Source organism: Drosophila takahashii, chromosome X (genome assembly GCF_030179915.1).
Source record: "Drosophila takahashii strain IR98-3 E-12201 chromosome X, DtakHiC1v2, whole genome shotgun sequence".
In the NCBI taxonomy this organism is placed as follows: Eukaryota; Metazoa; Arthropoda; class Insecta; order Diptera; family Drosophilidae; genus Drosophila; species Drosophila takahashii.
The window spans coordinates 18,582,158-18,608,022 of NC_091683.1; the positions used below are offsets into that span (position 1 = coordinate 18,582,158).

The window sequence follows — 25,865 nt, forward strand, 5'->3', positions numbered from 1 at the left end:
AAGGGGGAGTGGCAAAAAGGCGTGGAAGTGCCAGTGGTGGTGCCAATTGGCAGGAGCAGGTGGCAGCACTGAGAAAAAAAACGAGTAAGTCCAGGAGATTAAAAAAGTCTCTTCTGACTTTCGGTATTTATAAAGATATCAATAATCACATTTATAAAGAGATAAATAATTCTGCTTATAAAAAGATACATATTTATATTTATAAAAAAAGAACTATTTATGTTTGTAAAGAGATAAATATTTATATTTATAAAGAGAAAAATATTTAAGTTTATAAAGAGATAAATATTAATTTTTATAAATAGATAAGTATAAAGAGTTAAAGTACTTTATATATTTAAAGTAATTATGAAATCACAGAAGATGGTTAAAAAATAGTCAAATCATAAGCATCGTTTCAGCACTATTTATCATAGACCCCATCTTAAAATCAATTGAAAACTGATTTTAGAGCAAGGTTTCTGTATTTTATATATATGTATTTCAAAAGATTAAGTTCTATAACACAGTGTATTTCACTGCATTCCTTTCGATACCCAAGACATTGTTCTATATCGGTTTGTTTTTCTCTGTACTTTGTGGCGCCGCTTTACCTGTTTCAAAAAGTAACTTCACTTCAGCAGTTTCAGCAGTCCTTTTTGGCAGAGTGAAAGCGAGTTCTTGTCGGGAGAAAGTGTGTGTGTGCGTGGGTGGGTGGGTGAAAGTGGGCGGGAGTGGGCGGCCGAGCGGGGTGTTAGTGCGAAGCGTGTGATTTGGCTCGCCACAAAACTGGCAGCGATTCATTTGGCAAATTGCACGAGATTCGCGATGTCTTCATTAGATGAGCGCCCAGAGTGGTTAAGTTTCAGATTGGGGGTTCCGACATTGATTGGTTATCGATTGCACAACTCATAACTACTGCTGCCGGCTAAGTTCAAATTTAGAGAGCTTAAGTAAGATTCAAAATGCAAGGAGTGCCAGAAACTGTGGGAAAATGGGGAAATCGCTTTGCGAAAACACTTCGATACGATTGCACCTTCAATATACAGAGGTCTCATATCATATTTTGTGCTAATACGATTATCTTTCTGTATTCTATAAATCCATAATCCTAATTTTCAACAAAAAATTTGGTATTTGGTAGAGAATATAAAAATAAATTAAATCTTTAAATATTAATTAGAGAATTTAGTAAAAGCTTCTGTCCATAAAAATATAAATTTTAATATTAAAACTTTTTATTTTAAAGAAAAACCAATATTGATTAATACCAATTCCCAATCTTTTTTGGCTTGCCTAAAATATTAATAATATTTTAACCAAATCTGACATCTGTTTTTTCTTTTTACTTTCAGGTAAGCTAAATAAAGCGGAGAAACTATGAAACTATGTTTGAAAAGAGCCCGAAAGCAGACGACCACCTCTGGGACAGGCACTCGATTAATTTAATCAAAAGTATTATACAATTTTAAGCTGCGTAAAAGTTAAAGCAGAACCGTCTCAACTTCATAATGCAGGAAACTTTTTGGCGGCAAGTGGGTAGGTGGAAATTCCGCCGCCCCATGCAATCATCGCCGTCCTAATCATCGTTATCATCGCGGGGCGATTATCATTATTATCATCCATCGCGAGGACGCTGGAGAGTGCGGCGTGCATATTTAATCTGCACTCCGCGAAGGCGCAAAACTTTTTTTGCACTTTATTAAAACGGAGCGCAACAATGGAATGGAAATGGAAATGGAGCTCAAGGGGCAGCAGTTGAAACTGAAAATAATTCGTAGAATTGCCTGCCAAACAGATGGTGTTGGCGGCGAACAAACATTTCCCTTTCATTGGTGTTGAATGGCAGCACTGAGAATAAATGAGAAGTTTTTATAGTTTTGCCAGGAATCTCTAACGATTAGGGTTTTTTTTTTAAGAAAGAAATGGTATTTAGATTTTTTGAACTTCACATAAATGTCTGGACCATTTGAATGTCTTGTAAATGTATTCTATAAAATTGCATTATTTTATTAACATTAATTAAACAATTGGTCCACGAATTTCTTCCTGTGCAGACCTCTGGCTGTGGAGTTGAGTGGCCTAAACAAGCATTAAGCATGCCCCCAAGTGTTCTACACTTAGAGCCAACTTTGTGGCCACCTAGCCACCTGGCCACCCTCTCATCACTCCATCACTTACCTGTGACTTGACGACTGTGGCAAATGGCGTCAATTTCATTCTGTAATCAAGAGGCCCGCTTAATTAATTACCAACGCCAGTCTGCCTATGTGCGCATAAGTGCTTGTGGAAGAAAGGATACCCCGCTTACTGCATTCCAGGTCCTTGAACCTTGAACATTTATATCAGCAACTGCTAGTTAAATGAGAACTAATACGCTTGAGAATAAAATTTAATATATTAAATATTAAATTAAAAAAAAATTCTGTAACAGTACATATCAAAACTTATCTAAAATCAATTTGAATATATTTTATTCTAACTACACCCAAAAATACTTGAAATTATCTCTTAACCTTCTGTCTTTTTCGATGTCAAGGAGAGATAAATCGGTATTGCTTGGTAAAAATATATGCCCATAAATATGAGAAATTTACCATGCTCATATCGATTTGATCCCGCATGTTTTTTTTGTTTGTGTATACTTATTCTTCTAAACGTTTCCAGGGAAACCAAAGCTTCGAAATGTCCTCGCTACTCGCTTGTCCCTTATTTATTGCATCTCTCTTAATTTGCATAGTTTCTCTTTGGTCGCGGATGGTTTATAGAAGCCTAAGCCCGGCTAAACTATGCGGCTTACTTGGGCATCAGCTGCTCATTCGGTCATTTGTCGGGTGTCCAAGTGCCCAAGTGCCCGAGTGGCCAAGGAGTTCAAGTGGATTGCTACTAAGAGGCCGGCTTGGTCCAGAAATTCCACAAATCTTGACCAGCAATCCCAGACAGGGCAAAATCGTGGGCACGTGGAGACTGGCAGAGGTCAGTGGGATATTGCAGCTCAGGGGAAAAGTTATAAATAAATGAATGAATGGCTTTAAATCTCCGTGCGGTCTGTGTGTGTGTGCGGCCCACTTAGGTTTTTTAATATTCCTATTCCGAGCTGTTTTAATGAGCCAACCTCATGCACATTTGGCATTGATTAGATCCCGGACTCGGCTCCAGTTCATCGCCCCGGCTTTGTTGATATTTATATAGTACATTTATCCGTAGTTTTTCGGCAAATGCTGGCTAATGTCGGACATTCGTCAGGGCCCAGATGGGGGAAAAACTTGCCCCGAAACGGCCAGCGAGCTTATTTATCTATTCCGGTTTTTTCGCCGGACTCTCGGCTTCATTTGTTGGCCATTTAATGGCGCATCCTCGTCGTCCTCGGTGGCCGTGTTTTGTTATTGCCGGCTGGCTTTATCAGATTACAAAACATTAATTTAATTTACTTTACTTTGCACCGAGCGCCGTTGCTTGTTGGTGGCAATTTCGGGGCCCAGACACGAAGCGCCGCAAAACGACGCGAAATTTAATTAAGATATAAAGTGAAATAATTTTTTAATGGCATAGAAAACGCACACAAAGGCGGTGCCGGGGCGAGCGGGCATTTCGAATTGATTTCCCAGCTGAATTGTAGCCTCACGTCCTGTCGTCCTTTCCCCTTCCCTTTTCCAGCGACTTTGCAGCTTAATATCATAAGCGCGGGGCGGAAACGGAAATGGGCAGTGCGAACGAATCGCGATTACATTGCCCTCTTTACACCCCTCTCTCTTTCTGTCTATTTCTTCCTTTTTTGCACAGGTCAGAGTGCCAATTGACGCGTTCAGGGGCTGCGGAAAAGGGGTTATCCATCCGAGTTCATTCCCAACTACAATTACAACTTGTTTCCGTGCTCCGGCGAACCTCGAGCTTCTGCATTTGCGGTCTAACCCAGACACGATGGCCACATCACCCACACAAAGGGCCGAGGGGGGGAGGGATAGTCAGGGGCGCGCGCGAAGGGGGCCGAGGCCCACACAAGCTTTTAATTAAAATTAAGCAACGCCAGGGGCGGCAGCCAAAAACATGCAAGGCTAATGCATTTGTTTATCAGCAGCGATATCTGGGAACATTTTTGGCCAAGTTACAGCAAAAAAACACAAAAAAAGCTTAATTTTAATAAAAATCCAGGATTTTCCACGCAAAAAAATCTTTATTTTGGCCGAAACAAGAACAATAATGGACTAATGGAATTTGGAATGTCATACCTTTCTGAACTCGTTATTAAAATCCGAATCGATTGGCATTTAAGGCTGGACATTTTATTTTTTTACTTTTTTAGCAAAAAACAAGAGAGAACGCTATAGTCGGGTGCCCCGACTATCAGATACCCGTTACTCAGCTAAAGGGAGTGCGAAGGAGATGGAGAAAAACTTTGATCCGCCGTAACTTTTTAACGAATGGTCCGATTTAAAAAATTTCTTCTACATTTCGATAGGTATTGATAAACACAATAAAATTGCGTTTTTACTTTTCCAAAATATTGAAATTTTTAAAATCGTATATAAGCGATTGTGGGCGTTAGAGGGGGCGTGGCACCCTTTTGAAACAAACTTGCGCTGCGTAGGAACTCCTAGAATCTGCATGCAAAATGTCAATCTTCTAGCTTTTATAGTTTCCGAGATCTCAGCGTTCATACAGACAGACAGACGGACAGACAGACGGACAGACGGACAGACGGACAGACGGACAGACGGACAGACGGACATGGCTATATCGACTCGGCTAGTGATCCTGATCAAGAATATATATAGTTTATAGGGTCGGAAACGCTTCCTTCTACCTGTTACATACTTTTGCACGAATCTAATATACCCTTTTACTCTACGAGTAACGGGTATAATTACGATGTACTGCCTTATAAAAAAATTGAAAATTGGCGAAAATTTTATTTTTCTAAGATCCCCCGGAAAGTGCTATGGACCTATTTATTATTTTGTTATCTGTTCAAAACAGTATGTGTTTTTGGCGTAGGGCCATTTTTGGCCAAGTTTCAGCAAAAAAAAGGAAAAAGAAAAAATTCAAATTTTTACCAAAAATCCAGATTCCAATTTTTTACAAAAAAAATCATTCGTTTTTTGACCATAACAATGGAAATACTGATCCAAATATGGATTGTCATACCTTTCTGAACTCGTTATTAAATTTTCAATCGATTGGCATTTAAATCTGGAAATTTATTTTTTTTGCCACTTTTCGTAAAAAATCATGAGAAAATTAAAAATTGTCAAAAATTTTATTTTTCTAAAATCACACGGAAAGTGTTAAGGATTTATTGATAATTTTGTCATCTGTTCAAAACAGTATGTATTTTTGGCGTAGGACCATTTTTGGCCAACTTACAGCAAAAAAACACAACAAAAAATTCATATTTTTATTAAACATCCAGATCCCGATTTTTTTTTTAGTTAAATATAATTCAAGCTCGGTGTTAAATTTAGATCCAAGTTACAACTTATGTAGACTTACTCTACACTGAACCCACTAATTCATTGACCGTTTGCAAAATCATTGAGTACCACTTGGAAGTGGAACAAAAACATTTCCTGGAAATATTTTTGATGTATCACTTGCGTTCGCCCCCGGCAATCAGCACAAATCGATTTCAGGTTCCGACGTTTTTTTTATTCGCATTTCCGGCGATGCTGATGGAACAGGAAGTCGGGGGGCAGGGCGGTGAGAAGGCGTTGGCAAATGGCTATTTTGTCGATGGCGATGGCGATGGCATTGACCGAGCTCATCTTGCGGTGCGGCAAACTTTTCAACGTAATAGACTGCCTATTAAAACATAATTTTGACAAGGGAACGGTAACCAAGGACGACAGCATCGAAAGCATCGAAAGCAACTATAGCGACGACAAAGTGCTTTTGTCATTTTGCGGATACGATCCCGCATTTGATTAGTATTTAATTTCGCATTATAAAGTGATACAAATTCAGGGCGCAAATTGAAAGCGAATGGTTCCAGGAACGCGTGTATATGAGGAGGAGGAGTCCCTTTTGGGGGCACAGACAATGCGGCGTATGCGCAATGTCATTTTAGCAAAGTTTTGCGTTTAGTTTATGGCTGCTGCAAATATTATTTGATATTCAGGTAGCTGGTTCAGGGGGCTGAGTCACGCCTAGCTCCCAGAGCGCTGCAAAGTTCGTCCTGCCGCGTATCCTTGCCCCCGTGTATCCGTATCCGTGTGAGCTTGTCGCACATATCCGTAACTAATTAGCAACATGACTCACCGGGGACTCACTCGGGACTCGGAAACGCCAGTGTCTGTGTGTGCTCAGTTGATAACCCGCGAAACGCTTTTGTCTCCGCTGCGAAACGAAAATGCTTACTTGGCTCAGGGCTGCAGCAAATGAATATGACAGCGGCGAAAGCGGCAAAAAACCGCTAATTAGTTGAAAATAAATAATGAGCCAAATGCTAGCCAAATGCGGGCGCCAAAGGGATGGCTGATGGGGGGTGAGGGGTGAGGGATGAGGGATGAAGGATGAGAGTTAGCAGAAGCAGAAGCACAAGCAGACGCGGAAACGGAAGCGGAAACGGAGGCGACGGAGGAAGCGGAAACGGAAACGGGAGCACCGGTTTTTATTTCGTGCCACCCGAAACATGTTCGGCTTCAGTATCCTTTCAACAACAGTAGGTCGAATATATTGCAAGGCTCTATGAAAACCGTTAGCCAATTAATCTGCATTTAATCAACAGCTTTTAGTATTCCCATTATAAGATATAAGTAATTCCCAAAGATATGAAACGATGATCAATTTGATACTATTTGGTACCAATTCAATATGCCTAAAATGTGTCTTCCTTTTTGCTCTCTTTTTCAAAAATTTACCATGCGCATATCGATTTGATCCCGGCGTCTTTTCTCAGCGACAGCTGACTTTAGATCTCAGATCTCGGACTAGGCTGCTCATTTCTTATTTCCTCAATTCATTCAATTCAATTTGTTTGAGTTGGCCCAGAATTAGGCCGGCTTATCCGCACGCGCTGAAATGACAGATGCAGAGCATAGAACGTAAAACACAGAATGGGAATGCGAATGTATCAGATACAGATACACAGATACAGCTGCCAAGTTGCGATGCAGATGTCGGGTGGCCAAAACTTTTATCGGGCGAAAAGTTTCTCTGTTGCTGATTCGGTTTTGGATTCGTACTCGGACTCAAATTCAGATTTCGGCGTTTCCTACGCTTTTTTGCGTCCTTTGTCTCTGGCCTTTATCCCACGTATTCTTTTTCCGCTTTTTTTTTTGCCTCTTTTGGCCCGGTTTGCCTTGTCTAAAAGCATGCAGGCCATTTTTATGCAAATCAAACCCGCTTTTAATCTCTTTAAGCAGCGCGATACGTGCCACGAGGCAGAAATATGACACGAAAGCGGAATGGACACGTAATTAAAACCGCACGTTAATGGACTTAGTGGCCCGGGGCAAACACCCACGGCACTCGAAACCGAAAATGCCCCTTTCCCACTTCCACTTCCCATCCAAATGGGAGAATGCCGAAGAAAACTATTCGAATTTGCCGTAGCGAAAAGGGAATCCTTTCGCGGCCTTAATGTGCTAAATGGTACCACTTCCCACTCCCGAAAAAAGGAAGCGCCAATAGCCGTCTAAAACTATTTCAATATAAAATTCATTTCGTTTCAGAGGCCAGCAAACAAACAAACCACACAGATCGAGTGGAAAAGCAGGGAAAAGCTGGGAAAACGGAAAAAGGGAGAGGGGAAAAGGGAAAAGGACGGGGACAGTGCGAAATGAATGAAAACGAATGAAGCCGAAAAACCGCGCTAAAAGTTTTCTTGTTAAGACCCAAAACGAACGCTTTTAGCCTAGCTGCACTGAGGGAAAGAAAGGGGGACCGCCAAAAAAGTGTGCAAATTAATGATAGGAGTTGCAAAATAAATTTAAGTAAATTATATTTTTTTTCTGTACTTATATTTAACTTTTTCACGACTTTATTTTTATGCAGCGCAGTTATTTTAGCTCTAAATTGATTTTAAACTAACTACAAAGTTTCTGCTGAATGTATAATACTCTTAAATATAATAAATAAGTAACAGCTTTGTACAGTTTATTACTTGACACATATTTCATTTTTATTTTTACTTAAATAAGCATAGAAGCATATAAAAATAATTTTAATTGCACTTTTATTTTCATTTCTAAGTGTTTTTCATTGCCCTACAATGCTTACCAATTTTACTTATATTTATTTATTTATTCCCATTCCATATTTTTTATCTACATATTTTAAATATATAGGTACTTCTTCTTCTTTCTATTCTTTTTACATAATAAAGCATAATAATTTGAATTGCATCTTTATCTCCTGAGTGTATTTTTGGTGTCTTCTTCACATTTCCCTAGTTCCCTACAATTTCCATGCTGGTATGAATTAAAAGAAGCCGCCGAAAACGGACACTTTCTCCGAGAAAGTTCCTCGGGCTGCAAGTGCAATTAGAGCTAAACATAAGTCGGAGCTTCGGTTCGCCCGAGGCCCCGATGTTCTACCTTCTACCCATATCTCATATTTCCCGTCTGCCGTTTTCCGATTGCACTCTAGTGAGTCGAAGAGTCGGAAAGAGTTGGGCCGAGTATTTTGCATTTGAATGCAGCTTGTTAGTGAAGGTGTCATCGAGTTGTCTGAGTTTGTCTGATGCTGTTCGGTGGAGCGGAACTAATGCCCCTGACTATTATGCGTTGGGATTGCTCGATAAGTGGGCCAAGTGTTGTATGGACACATTAAATACCCACTTAACACTCTGTTTCACTATCAATTTGTTAAAGTATTTTAATTTCTTTATGGCACAATATTAATTGGAAATTCCTCATATAATTTATTAAGTTTATTTAAGACTCTTTATTTTCCCCACAATTTTCCCATATAATAGTGCCATATAAGAGTCGTTATATGCACCAGTTCCAGGCACTTCTTCGCAGCTCAATGTCTCGGGTCACAGGGCAGCCGTTCGCTGCCTTTTCCCCGAAGGACCTTTTTCCGGCATCGCAGCTGGAAAATTTGCTCCTTATGCTCTGCAGCTACATAAAAATGAAAATTTTATTCGCTCCGTAGGCCGTTCCACCGATCGATGGCAGATATGCCTGTCACACTAAGTATATCAAGTGTAATCAAGTGCATACATATACATAGGGATGCTTGTACATATATACTTGTATTTGCTTGCGGGGACATGACTTGGATGTTGGCTACATTTATTTAAATCCCAGTTACAGGCCATTTGTCGTATTAAATAAAACTTACACGGACACATGCGAAGTCGGGCTGAATTGTGGCCGGAAAAAAGGGACATGGACGGAATGGACAGCGAAGAGTGGAAGGACGAGGCAGAAGGAGGTCAAAAGCAATGCAAAGACAAAGTGCCGGCAAAATGAAACGTGCAAAGCAAATAAACACATAAAAGTCTAAATTTAATGCTAAAAGCTATTGAAGCATGTTTAAGCCCAAAAAATAAAACAGAAGAAGGATTCCAAAAAAAAAAAACCAACCGAAGGGACGAACAGGGAAATAAGGATGCACGGAAGAGGTAACGACGTGTGCTGAAATATTCGGCTCGAAGGACCAAACAGACTTGACAACAACAAATCGGTCGCTTGTTGATGCTTCTTTTTAGCGTTTCAGGACCTTTCTGCCCTTCCCTTCTTCCCCTCCTTTCTCGTCCTTGGTCCTTCCTTGGCTTTGTTTACACTCTCCGCTTTTCGTATTCCATGGGCGACATTTTTTATGGTCCTCATGGTGGGCCAACATGCGTCCCGATAAGCGAAATCAAATGTCAAAGTGAGAATGTAAACACTCCTAAATGTCTCTCTGTATATGTATGTGTGTGGCAATGCGATGGTGTGCGTTGGCCGCAATGTGTGAGTGATACCAGCAATGTAAACGCCATAAACAACGTGTCCCTTGCACAATTGATAACAAAACTCCGGGGCGAATAGGCATCTGTAGGTGATTTAAGCACGCACAAAAAATATATCACAAATTTCGATATCTTTTTGAAATAACAATGGTTTTTATGGGCTCTTACAAAATATTGAAATGCAGCACAATCGTTTAGCTAAACATCAAACCGAGCTAAATTCTATACATAAAAAAAACAATTCTTAGGTTATAAAAATAAAATTTCAAAACATTTCGATTAAATTTTCATTAAATTATCAAAAATATATAAGATATAATAGCTCAAGGCCCCGTAGCTATAGCTAAGTTTAAGTTCGTCTGTAAATTTTACATTATATTCGAACACTTTAATAATAATAATAATAATATAATAAGAGATCAACTACTTTTTATCCAAATAGTGCACTGAAAAAGGATTTATGAGGAGTATTTTTTATGAAGGTTTAATATATTTCAGCAGAAGTCACTTTAAATTGGAGCTGATTCATTGTTTCTATCCCAGGTTCAAAATCAAACTGCCATATGAAGCAGGGCTCCGAAAAAGCCCGACTGGCATTGATCCAGAACACTGATTGCTCATCAACACTAGACCTAATCCGGCGTCCCCAGACCCTCTCTTTGGGCCAACAACAACGAGTCGTTGGTGGAAAAGCAATTCCAACTAATTTTGAACAAATTTGCTTGCATAATGTAAAGCGACCATTTGAATGCCACCAACAAACACGCTACACAAACACACGAGCACCAACACACGGAGCTAGACAAACACACATACAGCTACAGTGACACGGCACAAATACATATGCACATGGACATTCCGGAAATTGGTTTCATTTGGGCCAAAGGTTTGTATTTGTTTGTTGGTCAGCCAGCAGCGAAAACAAAACAAAACAAAGTAGAGCAAAAAAAAAAAATAAAACAGAAATGCGGAAAAAGACAAAATATCTAAAAGCAATAGCTGGGGGCAGGAAAAAAAAGAGCAGCAAAAACGCAATTTTACAAGCAATTAAAACTTGAATTGAAATTGAAATGTTTGCAGTCATTACAAGCGGTGGCAAAAACGCCAAAGAAAATCCCCTTGGTTTTGCGTATGCTTAAGCTCGCTTAAATCCAGCAAAAAAAGCCATTCACCATTTTTTGTGGAAATTTCTCAATTAGCGATATTAAAATTCGCATAGCGTTACAATAACAGAGATAGCAATTAAAAAGAGATGACCGAAGGTGAATTCAATCAATCTGTGGCTAACCATTACATATCAACTGGGATCTGAAACTGAAATGTTTTTAAGCGGAACTGATTCTAGGATTAAAGGATAATGCAATAAATTTTAAGAATGTTATTAGCTCATATCTTGAGTTTTAGCTTAAAGATCCATTAAAATAATTTTTTGATATAGTGTTTTAACGTTTAAAATGTTTTCTCATAAGAGTATTTGGACATACAAAAAAAATGTGTCACATATGATATGAATATTTTCGAACTATTTAATTAAATATTAAAAATATTGTGATTCTGTGTTGTGATTGGATAGAAACTTCTTCTCGACATTCTAACGACATCATTTAGGTTCCAGTTGTGTGATTTTTTCCAGTACACATCCAAAACGATACTATTTGTGGACATGTGGTTAGCTCAACGATCCGGTTGCAGCTGTCCGGCTCAAACGCTTTCAATTGGATTCCTCGTTATTGGTCAATGGCAAGTGCTGACAATTATCCACCCACGCACCCCGAGCTTTTCGGGGTGGTTCGGGGGTTCCGGGGATCCGGTGTTTAGGGTGTTCAGGGTGTTCAGGGTGTTCAGGGTGGTGCTGTGTGGACTTTTCGGTGGTTCGACATGGCCGCTAATCCCCTGGAAATGGCCAGCGCCAACTATTAGCGAGTGGCAACGGGCGTTGGCCCGGTTAGTTAGCAGGGCTTTGGCTTTGCCATTGGCTTTGGCTTTTGACCGTTGCCCATTGCCCGTTGGCCTCTGTTTTCCGGCGGTGTTTCGTGGTGCGATGAGGGCTTCTCTCTTTCGGATTAATTGCTTTATGAGCTGCAATAAAAGCCGCAGCGGCTGTGCGGCATTCCCTTCACCGTCACCCTCCTCCGATGGTCAGTTGGCATTTTGTGAACTGCAATTAGCAGCAAATAAAATAATTTACGATTGTAATGACCGAAAATGCCAGTACAACGGGGGGGTTGTGAATGGGGGGATGGAATAGTTGGCCGAAGGAGCAGCCGTTACCAAGTTGAAATAACAGCAAATTGTGATTTTTCGGCTCCACTCAATCTCAATTTCTGGCTTATTAAACCCCTGGATATTTATGGCATGCACTAAAAATAAAACAAAGTTCGAATTTGGTTCTTGTAAATTTTTAATATTTGAAAAAGTCCTTATAAGAGTTCAAAAACGAAATTAGCTTACTTCATTTCCCTCAGTGCGGGGCCAAAAGAAGTGTTTTCCTGTCAACTGCCCCCAAGTGAGTGCGAGAAGCGAGAAAAATGTTTACAGCAAATGAATATGAATGAGTTGCAGCCAAGTCCTGGCTAAACCACACACACACTTTCCCTTCGCCCTTCGCCTCGTCCATTCAGCCATTCAACCCACTGCACTTTCTATGCCCGCCAGTTCGGTAATACACGTAAAAGTGTTGAAAAGTTTAATAAATCACAGCGGACCCAAAGCCAAAGGATTTGACCTTTCGGAGCGCTTAGCGCGGGAGTCGACCAGTCGAGTACCCAGCAAGTGCTGGTGCTCCTGATTGATGGCTCGATTATTGCGATACATTAACCCCGGGTGTAACGCTCGGTCGCTGTCGATATTTATCGCCCGTCGCTGCGAGTCGATAGCGATAGCCCCTGCCCACAAGGGGTACAGTTGTGGCCACACAAATGGTGGTGGCTCCGCAGTTTCAGGGTTCCTGTTTCTGTTTCCTGCTTCTGGATTTCTGTGGCCTGGGTGCTGGAGCATGCATAAATAAAAATGTGGCATGTTGGGTCAGAAATAGCATGACATTTTGCCAGCCGGCCGACATAAAATGGCGGCCAGCGTTGGCATAAAATGAAATGTTTAGCAAAAGGGTTGACTCCACAAGGAAACCCACGGGAAAATGTCCTGCGGGGGCGCAGTGGGCGGTTGTACATGAGTGGGCGAAAGTCCAGTGAGCCATAAAAATCAATAAAGTCAACGCCGCCGTCCCCTGTAACCCGTTCGCCTTTCCCCTTTCTTGTGTTGGCTTTGTCGGTCACCTGGTTAAGTCATCAATGGCCAGGCCACCCAACATGCCACCCTACATCACACATCCCACATCCCACATGCACCTTTCAGCTTAGCAAATTTAAATTGCTCAACAATTTCCCAACTAACAAGCAACCAAAATTCATAATCAAAACTGCCGGAAAAAGGATAGTGAAGTGGCGAAAAGCTCCATGGAAAACCAACCCAAGTACACTGGCAAAAGAATTAATAGGGGAATAGGGAATTGAAATAAATATAAATAGGCTTTCTTAAATTACGAAGATAATATTGAAAATATTACCTAAGAAACTTTACAATATGGGTAATTATATTAATATTATTAACCAACGTATTTTATTATAAGTAAATATGGTAAATTAAATACCAGTTATTTGTAAACCAATTTCAAATATATATTTTTAAATTTTACAGGCTCCTTGGTTTCTTACACAGTGCCCTTTCATATGCGACCGTCCTTTTGGCAAATATGTCAAAGTTCCGTGCCAGCAGCCCCTCACTCCGCACTCTCCACTGTCAATTGGCAATTGTACAAACATTTTTTCTCCTTTTATAATGCGATGGAGGGCTGGCTGGATGGCAAGTGGCAGTTGCAGGAGATCAGAATGGGGATGGGGACCGGGCACATGTTGGGCTCTTCATTAGCAGAAAAATGATTCAACTGACATGCAAAACCCAGCCTTTCAGGCTACAGCCCCCACCCTTCGGTCCTTCTGCCTTCTGCGGCTTGTTAGTGTCCATCGCACACAAAGAGCAACAATTTCCAGCGACTGAGAGTGGATCCTTTCCTCCTTCGGTCCTTCACCGCCTTTTTTGCCGCTCTTCTGCTTTTCTGCCATCTTTTTGTTTTTTGTTTATGCCCGTCGACCGTCGACAATTTGTTGTGCTTTTTATTAGGACAATGGCGAGGGGTGCCGTTGGGTGGGCGGAAGGGTAGCCGCATCCCCATCCCCATCCCCATCCCCCAAATAGGCCGGTCCTGGCATAAATGTTTCATAACTGTGGGTTTTTTAGGGGGCGCGTCGGCTTCTGGCCATCGCAAAATTATTGGGGAACACTTGGCCTGCGGCCCAGCAAACACACACCTCCAACAGAAGCCTACACGGCAAACTTACACGATTAGTTCTTAAGGAATTCATACTTAAGAATGCGTGATTTGATATTACTAATTTAGGTGGGGTGGTAAAAACACCAAATGTTTTGGTTATCCATAGAGGTCACTATTAAATACAAGAATTAAGGAAAATTATAAGAAAAGTGAATTAAAGATTGATGCTTGTATCATAAAATTTATTCGGAAAAATATTTAAATATTACTGAAATTAAAGTAAATCAAAATTTACTTTAAAGTATTTTATTTCTTAAAAGATACCAAAAATTGCAAATAAAATTAAATTATTTACTTTCGATACTATTGATAGTGCTCTCGAATTTTGTACCAACCCTAAATTTAGGTATCGTAAGAGTAATAGATCTTCAAGACTTTCTTAATATTATGATTTTTGCTACAAAATATTCAAAGAAAATGGCCACAAATTTTGTCGAGTGCAGAATGCCCCTTTTCGGGGTTATTTCTATGCAAATCGTTTGTCTTGCACCGCCTGTCAGCGCAGAAAAACCAAACTCAGTGGCTCGGTGGCACAGTGGTTATTGACTGGGGCCTGACCCTCCATTAACAATTCAGGGGCTGGCCGAAAGTACAGTATGTTTATAGCCGCTTAGAGGCAGGGATATAAGTTTGCCCCGAAATAAATAGGCAATCGGACAGAAGAAGGCACTTTAAGACCCTGCAAAACTGAGCAATCAAGTGGTGGAAAGCCCCCGTTGTCATTAGTTAAACTCACCCATCTGAATCGGTGAGGAAATAATTATAAAGTGATTTTCTCCCCGAACATCTGTACTTGCAACCCCATCCACATCCAGTAATTTTGAAACATTTTACAGTCAATTGATTGGACGCGTCCAAGGCCCTTGTACTTCTGCCAGTCGATTTGGCCAGTCGATTACTTTTGACTGCCACTGTTGCTGCTACAGTGTCCCACAAAAGTGTGCTGCTGCTGTGGACAGTTTTGAATATGGAGCGTGCTCGCTGAGGAATATGCTGGGGAAATACATAAATTGAGCGCATAAAAATCAATTTGCCGTAACCGCAGCGAGGCAAATAAACTGGGCCCCAAAAAAGCGAAGGGGCTGGGGACAAAAATTGTCTCTTTCGTTGGGGGGGGGGGCTATGTATCTGGGTATTCCGGATACCGAATCGAATTTCGACCGCCCAACGCATGTGGCTGCATAAAGCGGACGATGGCAATCAGAGAGCTCCGCTTATTTGCACACTTTCCGGCTGCTTTGCATACTGGTTGCGATTCCGGCTTTTTCGCAGCGAAAGTGTTTATATTAATAACCTATTTATGCCCGCAGCAGCAAAACTGGATTTTGGATTTGGGATTCTGGATTCCGGAGGCTTCTTGAACACCTAAAGGTCCAATGAAATTTATGCGAGCTCAGTGAGTGCTGGTAATCCTGACCCAAAATGATTTACACCCCCGGAATATATTCCTTGCAGGCCCTTTCGGCACTGAGAAAAATAAAAGGAACAATTCTAGTAAATAGCAAAAATTTACCATGCGCATATCGATTTGATCCCGGCGTGTTTTTCTTAGTGTGTAGCTCGAGCTGAACCAACTTGTAATAGTCGTAATAATAGCAATAATAATTTGCACAACCCTTTCGGCTTTTGTCGATTTTACTGCTCAATTTGATGACCAGCCAGGGGGAAGAGCCACTGCCAAGGAGGCAGTGCCACATCCGCACCCACATCCGCATCCAGGGTCCAGAATCTGCCATCCACCATCCAGAAGCCAGCATCCTGGGAACATAAAAGTCAATTGTCTGCAACAAATTGAACATTTTTGTAGCAGCTCCCACTCGGGTTCAATACATTAAGCTGCACTCGTCGGTTGGAATGGAGATGGAGATGAAGGAGATGGTGATGGAGGTGGAAGTGGAGTAGTAGGTGGTTCTGAAACCGAAACAGGAGCTGACAGCCGGAGGTGAAGCAGTTTTACATTCGATTTTCACAAGAAGAGCAGCGACATTATTATACCAAGGTCCTTATGCTGTTTCGATCATATCGGGTTTACTTATTAAATCTTATAGCAGTAGCACAAATTATAGGTATGTATATTTAATATTACAAGTTTTCAACTCAACTCATGTAAACTGTAAGTTCAGATGTTGCCTTCCCCATTTAATTGGTGATTCAATTCCGATGAATATGGAATATCGGATTCTCGCGAGTTGATCAAATTTTGGCCTGTTAATGGATTGCAAACCGGTGGCGTCGAAAAAAGGAGAACCAACTCTTGCCGCACCAACGGGCTATTCGCATTTATTGAAGCGCGTTGGTCCGTTGGGTTAACGGGTTAACAAGTTAAGGGGTTAAGGGGTGTGAAGAGTCATGCGACTCGGACACCTTTGGGTTTTTGGCTTGGTTAACATTCGGGGCGAGCAAAAACCGATTTTGAATTTTTCATGCTTGGTATCGATTTCGATTTCGGTTTGGTTTGGTCACGACTGGGGGTCTGCTCTGTTCTGTTGTGGCCTTGCTGGACTGGACTTGATTTAGTCTTTGATGCCGAAACTCATTGCAATGCATTCAACTGCAAACTTCGACACGCCACACACTCGAGTCTCGAGTCCCGATACCCATACACACAAAAAAAACACTTCGCGGTCAAATCGATATGCGCATGGTAAATTTCTGGTATTGTATGCGCATATAGTTTTTACGGAAGTCTCTCTCTCTTGGAGATTCTTTGATTATGAAAAAGAGAGGAGTAAGTAAAGCGAGAAGTTCAAGAAAGGGAAAAAGACACAATTGAATTTCGAGCATATCGAACTGAGATGCCCGCATATCAACTCAAAATCGATCCTAGATTTATATCAATTTTTTTTTTGGTGTACCGAGTCAGAATACGTATCCCAGTTTTCGGTGGACGGAGGAGTGCCAACAATTTGTGCGGCAAATGGGGCACCTGGGCGGATTCTGAGCCAGTCTGAGCCGGACTGAGCTCATTGAGGGCCAAAACCCAGAGCCCTGAGCCCGAACCCCAAGTAGTTGGCCCGTGTTGCGGCAATAGTTGGCCAAATTAGTTGCACACTCGCCCTCGACACACAAAGTGAAAGTTTTTCGGCTTTTCGCCCGAGAAGTGCCTTTGTGCATGGCCAACAAGTCTATTAGCCAAATTGTAATTGCTGACCTAATCCAAAGATTCTGTTCGTTCGTTCCGCCCACTGGCGAATGTCGACTCTCGACCCTCGACTGCCGAATATCGATGTTTGGCACATGTTTGTTCGGGTTTCATTATTGTGCAAATGCGTTTGCCTACTTTGGGGGCCCTCCCGACCACTGGCCTTGGACTCAGAAGTTGGGCAAACTCAATGGCAACGGCCACCCACCTGCAATCTCCGGACCACACTTGTTTTCCACTTTCTACCCAGGAATTGCCCTGCACCAAGGAACAAAACAATCCACCCAAAAGCAAGTGCTTTCAATGCTTTAAAAGCAAGAAATAAACTAGAGAATTTAAAAAATGTATATTTGTTTGTCATTCGTTAATTAATGGTGCATGTTCAATTATAGCAAATAATGAGCCAAGTGATTTTGTTCAACTAAGCGCTTTCGGTTTAGCAAATATTAAGCGCAGAATTTCGATTAGCCAACATGAGCACACAAATAAAATATATTTAGTTATTTCAGTTGACAGTTTTTTATGCCAAACAGGTTTGCAGGTTTTTAATTAGCCTAAAATCGTTTTTTTTTATAATAATGACATTTATTTTCTAAAAGAAAATTTAAGCCTATTACCTTGCCTATGAAAATGAAAGCAACAGTTTAATCAAATTACACTAAACAAAATGTTGATGATTTTTTTGTAATTACACAATTACTTATGAATTTTAATTAAGCCTTAAATGTAATACTTGTTTGTTTTCAGTGTTTGTTGTTTAGTTTTCCAAAATCATACGGAAAGTGTTATGGATTAATTGATAATTTTGTTATCTGTTCAAAACAGTATGTATTTTTGGTATAGGACCATTTTTGGCCAAGTTACACCAAAAAACCAAAAGAAAAAATTACAATTCCCGATCAAAGTTGTATATCTCTTATCTAATAGTCGGGGCACCCGACTATAGCGATCTCTCTTGCTTAACTTTAATTTTTGGCCCTACATTCTTTTAGCAACTCATAGAAGTTCATTTATAATGTTTGTTTTTTTTCCGTTCGCTCCGTGTTCTTGGTGATTTTTGTTGGGAGAAGGTTGTGTCGAGGTCGTCTGGGTAATTGGACTGCCTGCCAGGTCGACCGCTCGCGGCCCCCGCAGCTGCGGCTAGCAAATTGTAATTTGCATTAAGTGTTGGCACACTACCCTCTAGAAGGCCCCGACATTTCCAAACCCCCAACCCCCAACCCATCCGTCCAGCGAGTCGCACGCACTCGCAATTGGACCTGCTAGCAGCCGTTACGTATCCGCCGTGTTGTCGGCGGCTTGCAACTGTTTTTTCACCCCACTTACATGCTGGCTTTTTGTGTTTGAGCCGCTTTTAGCACACCGCAGCCACCCAACACCCAACACCCGACGCCCTGCAACTCTGGCTGCAAAGGGATATTATAACTTTGTCGTGCCAGAAGCCAAGCCAAAGTAATATACTTTAGCACATGGAGTGTCCAGAAAACAAAGTTCCGCAAAGAGTGGGTTAAGGGGGGTTCGTTCTGAGCTGGCAGCATATCAAAGAGTTTTATTTTAGTTGCTTGTCAGGGATTTAATTAAGTGCAGCTATGCCATAAATATTAAGTGCAAGAAGAATGCGGCTGCAATTTCCGCAAATTTAATTTCGCATTTCTCCCCGCCACAGAGCCGCATTTTAGGCATTGTCGGTTACTCGCACACACAATCGCTCAGGTGGGTTTTACCTGTCCCCCATCACGGAAGGAAAAAAGCTGGGCCTTCAAATGTGACACACATAATTGCATTTGTCAATTTTGGCCAGACTTTGCCTAGCTGCTTTTGTTTAGCAAATGAATATATAAACTCTTGGAAATTGTCGTACCTTTTTATTAGAGAAGAGTAGAGTAGAGAAAGAATTCCTTACTAAATAAAGATGAAAACAGGTGTAAACTCCTATTGAAATGTAGAAAAAAATTTTAAAATCGGAATTTTCACTAAAAAGTTATGCGCAAATAATGAAATAAGCAGTCACTGCCTGTCAGAGCATAATTAATATCTTTTAATAAAGAGCTAGGCAAAAACTTAATTTACCGTGTATAACCCATATTTAGCAGTAATAACCCGCCTGTAAGCCAGTTTTTGGTATTTTATTTTGTAAACCAGTGTAATGAAAGGGCAGTCGATTTTCCTGTTCTGAAATTGCCCCGGTTTTTTGGGCCCATGCCAATTGCTTAGCTGGCAGAGGCAGAGTGGCAATTCATTGAGGTGGCACGCCAATATTTGCCACATTGTTAAAAACAGTGCTGCACATAAACAAATGAAATACGACGATGGCCAACTGCCCAAAAAGCATTCACATATATCGCCAAATATATTACCATTTGTTGCGTGAATGGCCGGCACACGAGGCCAATTTTCGGCATATTGGCAGCTGCCCAGCTCCGTCGCATATATGTATATTAATTACAATATTTTTCGGACCTGGGGACATGGGGACGAACCTCGTGTGTGTGTGTGTAACGGCCTGGGAAAATTGGGAAAATTGGCAAAATGTGTGCATGGGTGCGTATAATTGTAATCTTGAATGCCAAATCGCCAGGCAGCCCAGCAATTGTAATTCGTAATTGAATTTAGCTGCGTGAATTTATGGCACTACAATTAAAAAACAATTGGACGGCCGATGAAGAATAGCAATGGCCCTTGGGCGGTGGCAAATATTTGGCTAAATAATATTGGTTCCACTGAAAATTGGCAACGGGGCACCTGGCACAGAATTCTGGATGATAAGGAGGTGGTTAAGGACTTGTGACTGGGGACTGGGGACTGGCTGCTCAACTTGCTGCCGATAAACTTCGCAAAGCCAAAGTGTTTGGAGCAAGTTTCGGTTATTGTTATGACAACACTCGATGTTCTTGCGGCTGCATCAGTGATGGCAAAGACACACAATAGAATACTTGGTCATTGGATTTTAAAAGGCTTTGTAACCAAAAAAGTTAAGTTGTTAAAACAAAGGTATATTCTTAAATAAGTACTTAGTACTTAAATAATATTCCGGAATTTAGTTTATCATTAGAAACTTAACCGAAACTTAACGGGAACTTAATTGAAACTTAAAATATAAAATAAACAAACCTATGTAAATATAATATTAATACAACAGGTAATCAAAAACTTGAACCCTTCCCATCGCTATCCCTTCCTTCCCAGGTCCAATCCCCATGTGGTTCTGGGGGCAATATCGGTTATTGAAATATGCTCGTGGCAAACTTTTGCCGGAGACTGCAAACTGCCTGTCTTTCGGCCAGAAACTTTAGCCAGTAACTGTTACTGCCTCTGCTGCTTTGTTCTCCGGGATTAGCTGTCAGGCAATGTCGTGCGAATTGCCCCGACTTATGCAGAATTCTGGGCAATAACGATAATGCAGCGGAAGCCGATTATGGGGGCATAGGGCCAGGAGCTCTATTCCAGTTCCCTGTCAAGTGCGAAGGGCCAAGAACAACTGGCGCTTTGTTACGTAATTAGAGTCTGGCTGGCGAGGCAAAGCAAAGTTCCAGCTGTTGCCGCATTTCACTGTTCATTCTTTGCTTATCTGCGGCTCTTGAGTTTGTCAAAAGCAATTGTTTGACTTTACTTGACCGGGCCCACAAACACACACACACAGTCTCAAATAGTCGAGCACAATGGCCGGTAGTGCCAAAAACCGGAACAAAGAGCTCCAGCAGCATCACACTTAAAAACGATTCCGGCACTAAAATGACTTCAAATGAGTTAGAAAAGAAAATAGAGCCAAGAAGTTACAGATCAAGATTGGATTTAAAGCCTCAATATTTTTTCCATTTCCCACAATTTTTAAAGGATTTTAGATATGTTTATAAGATAGGTTAAGTATCTCTATTAATTTATTAAAATGTTTTATCGCTAAGTGAATAAAATGTTTATAATTTGTTTGGCCTTAAATTTAAGCTAAAGTTATTTTTAAAAATTCTTAAAAAGGCACTAAATGATTGTCAATTTTTACTTTAATTTATAAGTTCTTTTTTTGGCTTAAACCATCATTTAAAATGCATTTTTGTGAAGTTTTCTCCGAGTGCATTGGGAACAACGGCAGCAGCATTTGACGCCCATTTGTTTTACTTCGCTGACCACAAATAACCCTGGCCCGATGTTGTGCTGTTTCGGTCAGCTTGCTGCCCCATTTCGTGGTCCAAACATTTTCCAGTTGCCGTCGTCGCGTCGCTAACCGTTTGTTGTTTGCCCCTCGGCCGCCGAGAGTGGTGTTGCGCCCCTCCGGGGGTGCTGGTCATTTGGACTCCAGGTCCCAGTACCTCATCCCCAGAATCCCCCCAATCCCACTCGCACTTGGACAGTGAGTTATGTTGTGCATATGAGCCCCAAGGAAGTGCAGCACGGCAGCAACATCAGCTGCAACATCAGCAGTCGGCATTCAACATTCAACATTCAGCGGTAATGGCATCAGCGACATCGCAATGACAAGTGCCCAAGTCGAATGCAGCTGCTGCGATTCTCGAATATTTGTGTCATTGCCGCAGAGTCCTGGCTTAAATTCGCTAGTTCGCTTTACCAGAAGCATAGATATTGACCTTTATAATTGGTTCTTTGATAAAGTCATAAAATTCTTGACGCAAACTCATGTTTAGGGAGAGACACAGAAACCAGTATTTTGATTAGTCCAACTTACTAGCAACAAATATAAAATTAAAACATGAAAAGGCGCTTGCAAATTAATTAAATTTTTTATCTAATATTAATAATGTATTTAATTTATTCAAATAATCATTGCTGATAATATAATTAACGTTATTTACTGACCGGTAAACAAAAAGAAACTTCCAAAAACTATTTCTATTTATTTTACGGACTTAGCATGCTAACATAATTTAGTTGGTTCAATGTTTAGGGAACTCGTATGCAAATCCCTGAACTTTCCCCTAGAAGAGTTGGCTAAAATGACCGCTGGCAGAGAATGAAATCAAAGTGCGCGTCTATTAACGCCATCAACCATCAAGAGCAGCGGCTTCCATCATCATTCTCACACTCATTCCCATTCTCAGTGCCATTTCCATTTCCGTTCCCACTGTCATGGCCATATTCATTATCATTTTCAGCCCGGTCAGCGAAGCAGACAAATTTTCCCGGCCAAACTGGCAGCCAAGTGGCAGGACGAACAGGACCAACAGGACGAACAGGACGAAGGTATTAAGTGCTGAACTGGCGGCTGCATCCCGACGGCTGAAAGCAATGGACCTGCTCCTGCTGCAACGGCTCCTCCTGCTGGCCATCTAATTTTCAGCTCCTTGTCGCAGCACCACAACAATCAAGTGGCATGATTGCTAAGCAGCATAATGCCATTTAGTGCCACAACAAGCCCCAGAGTCGCGCTGAATCAGTGTTGCACTGACTTTGCCTTTGGCGGTGGTAAAATAAGTCGCGATTTTGTAAAAGTGTAAATGCAATAAGGTTTGGTTTAGTTATACCTACCGATATGTAGAACTAAATTTTTAAATCGAACCACTGATTTAAAAGTTATGAGCGCATAATATCTCTCACCTCAATTAGCTGAATAACGATTTTACCATGCAATACTGGTAAAATTGATATTGAACAATATAATTCTCTGACTCCAAAGAAGAAAGTAAGAAGCAATATCTCTTGATTCGAAATAGACCGAGATATCGATTAAGGAACCTGATTTTTCCCCGATAAAAGGTGAAGCTAACCTGGCTGCACTAACAGCGTGGTCCAAACTCCTTTTTCCTTGGCAAAACTTCGCTCGCATTCGCATTCATGGGCCCCGCACACAATATGCTAAACGCCCGGCCAACGGGGATGGGGGATCGGGGATCGGGGAATGACGGGGAGGTGCGAAGGAGCCGTTGCTCCGGAGCCAATGCAATCATAATTTTAACTACTTTAGTTTTATTCCACCCCCAGCCAGCAGCGGCAGCTCCTGCACTTAGTTCTATTATCCAGGCGCTTTGTTCGCGCGAACGGCGCCTTCGTCCTTTTCCCCGACTTTCTTTTTCCTAATTTCGCGCGGCCACAATAAAAAGCCAATGGCATGGGGCGCCAACGACAGCCGGGAGTCGATGTGAGAATGAAAATGAAAATATAAATTGCCTTTGTGCACTGTGCGAAATTACCCCCCGGGTATGACAGTCGATGCCGCGGGATCGCCGGATCGGGCAAATAAAATGGAACGACGGATAATTCTGCGCCGTTTTGAGGCAGAGTACGAATTAACATTAAGACCAAGGAAGATTAAAGTTGGGATAGGAACATTGATAATAACTGCTAGAAGTTATTAAATATAATAACTATTATAACTTATTAAAAGATAATAAAGCAGATAGCTTTAAAAACCGTGTCAGTATCTCAAAAATAAATAACTAAGAATTGTAAGAGTTAAGGGTTTTTTGTTAAGTGGTTTTTTAATTTACAAAAAAAGTTTAATTAAAATGGTTTTTCCTAAAATATTAATTCAATTAATGGAAAATGAATTTAAAATTACCATAGTTGGGCTTATTAAAAGTTTGCAAGAAACTAAATAAAGTAAAGTTGGCCAAAGGAACATGTTTTGTTTCCCCATTAAATACTAAGTAGTTTAAGGTCTAGCATAATTAAATTAAAATCCAATTAATTATGAATTCAGTGCAGTGCGGGCGAAAGAGTATTCGAAATGGATCTTGACCCGGCCTGAATTATTACCATAGCGATTTTTTCGCCCAATGCAACAGCTGAGCAAGCAACCGTGGCGAATTTCAATTCGTTTGTGGAAAGCTTTTTGTGGCTTCATTAGCGCCTTGCTGGCGACTCAGTGGGTCAGGGGTCAGGGGTCAGGGATTGGGACTTGGACGGAAACTGGAAATGGGAATGGGACTTGGGGGGTTTGATTAACACTAACAACAGCCAGCCGGGAGCCAATGCAGGAGGCACAAAGCCAAGGCTTTGGGCTTTGGGCAGCGAGAAGCGCAATCAAGGCGTATGGATTTTAATTAATTTTCCCTGCTGCAGCATTTTAATTAAAAAACTTGAGCGCGGCCAGCGAGAGCGTTTAGTGCCGGCCATGTCAAATGCAATTTGCCAGCGTCCTTGTCTTTTGTAGGCTTAGGTTTAAAGGTCCCTTACATTCTTCGGGGAAATGGGGGGAATTTCGAATTTCTCCAATACCAATAGTGAATTTAGGTGCTCTAGTTTACTAGTTTATTTCTTTTTTCCTCTCTTTTTCGATATGCGTATAAATACCAGACATTTACCATGCGCATATCGATTTGGTCCCTGCGTGTTTTTTTTTGTGCATGCATTAATTTGAGTTTCAAACGAACAGTAGAAGTTTTTTATAGCTAAAAGCCCTAAGTTCCAGCTGCTACTTAACTATTTGCTGGTACTAGAAAACTATTAAGACTTTGATATACCAATTAAATATTATTTAAGCGTTATTAAGTATAAGCTATCAGTACAGGTTTCACATCCTTTAAAAAGAACCCACAAACTTACCAAATCAACCTCTTTCCTTTCGATTTCAGTGCTGGACTGCCAGGTGGGCGATTGGGGCGCCTGGAGCGAGTGTGACAAGGGCTGCGGCACTGGGATGATGACGCGGAACCGCCAGATCCTGCAGGCGGCCCAAAACGGAGGAAAACACTGCCCCACATTGGAGCAGAAGCGCAGCTGCCAAGGATACCGCTGCCATGGACATCACGACAAGAAGATTTTGCACGGTGAGTTCCATATTCTGATAGATGATGGTAAAAAATACTACTTGAAAAATCAAATAATATAGATGATATAATATCGCCAATGAAATAGTATTATTTCAAGGGTCCCGCTTTAATTAACTTCCACATCCCCAGTTGTCAAAACTTATGCTGCAACATTTTGTGTTTCTAAAAAAAGCATTAAATGGTTGCGTTGGCAACTTTCGACTTACATGGGCAACAATCTGGCTAAAATGAAATTAAGCAAAGCTCCCGCCCCTCTGCCAGCGAACCTTAGACGTCATAAACACGCTGATTTGATCATCCCACAACCCTTGACCCGCTTCCTTGCAAGGATAGGAGTCGCAGGATATCTTTTGTCCCGACACGACATTGCACGGCAAACAGCGATTCGGGGCAAAAAGCTTTTGCACCTAAACCAGACTAAGTAGACTGACAGCGGCATCAAAGACCTCCGATGCACTCCATCCACTCTGCCATCCATTGTTTTTGCGATGGTTTTGTGGGTGGCTTTTCGGGTGGTCTTCTGGGTGGTCGGGGCTGTCTGCAGAAAGTTGAAACCCTTTCAAATTGCCTTTTGCATTCACACAGGGAGGAAACACAATGGATATCAATTCCGCGCTGTAAACTCAATTTAGTACATATTTTACCAGCAACATATTAGCAATCCACTGTTTGCAGGCACTTAAATTTCTTATAGGGTTTAGGTCCTTGGAGTTGAAAATTGGAACTAATTGGTCT

At 41.2% G+C, this 25,865-nt stretch overlaps 1 protein-coding gene across 1 annotated transcript in view; it reads left to right on the top strand.

Moving 5' to 3' along the window:
- Window positions 1–25,865, top strand: part of vex (somatomedin B and thrombospondin type 1 domain containing protein vexed) — an 81,522-nt gene that overhangs the window by 37,174 nt on the left and 18,483 nt on the right. Inside the window, exon 3 of the mRNA XM_017146888.3 lies at window positions 24,933–25,127. Coding sequence (XP_017002377.2) covers window positions 24,933–25,127 — 195 coding nt within the window. The remainder of the gene's footprint in view (window positions 1–24,932; window positions 25,128–25,865) is intronic.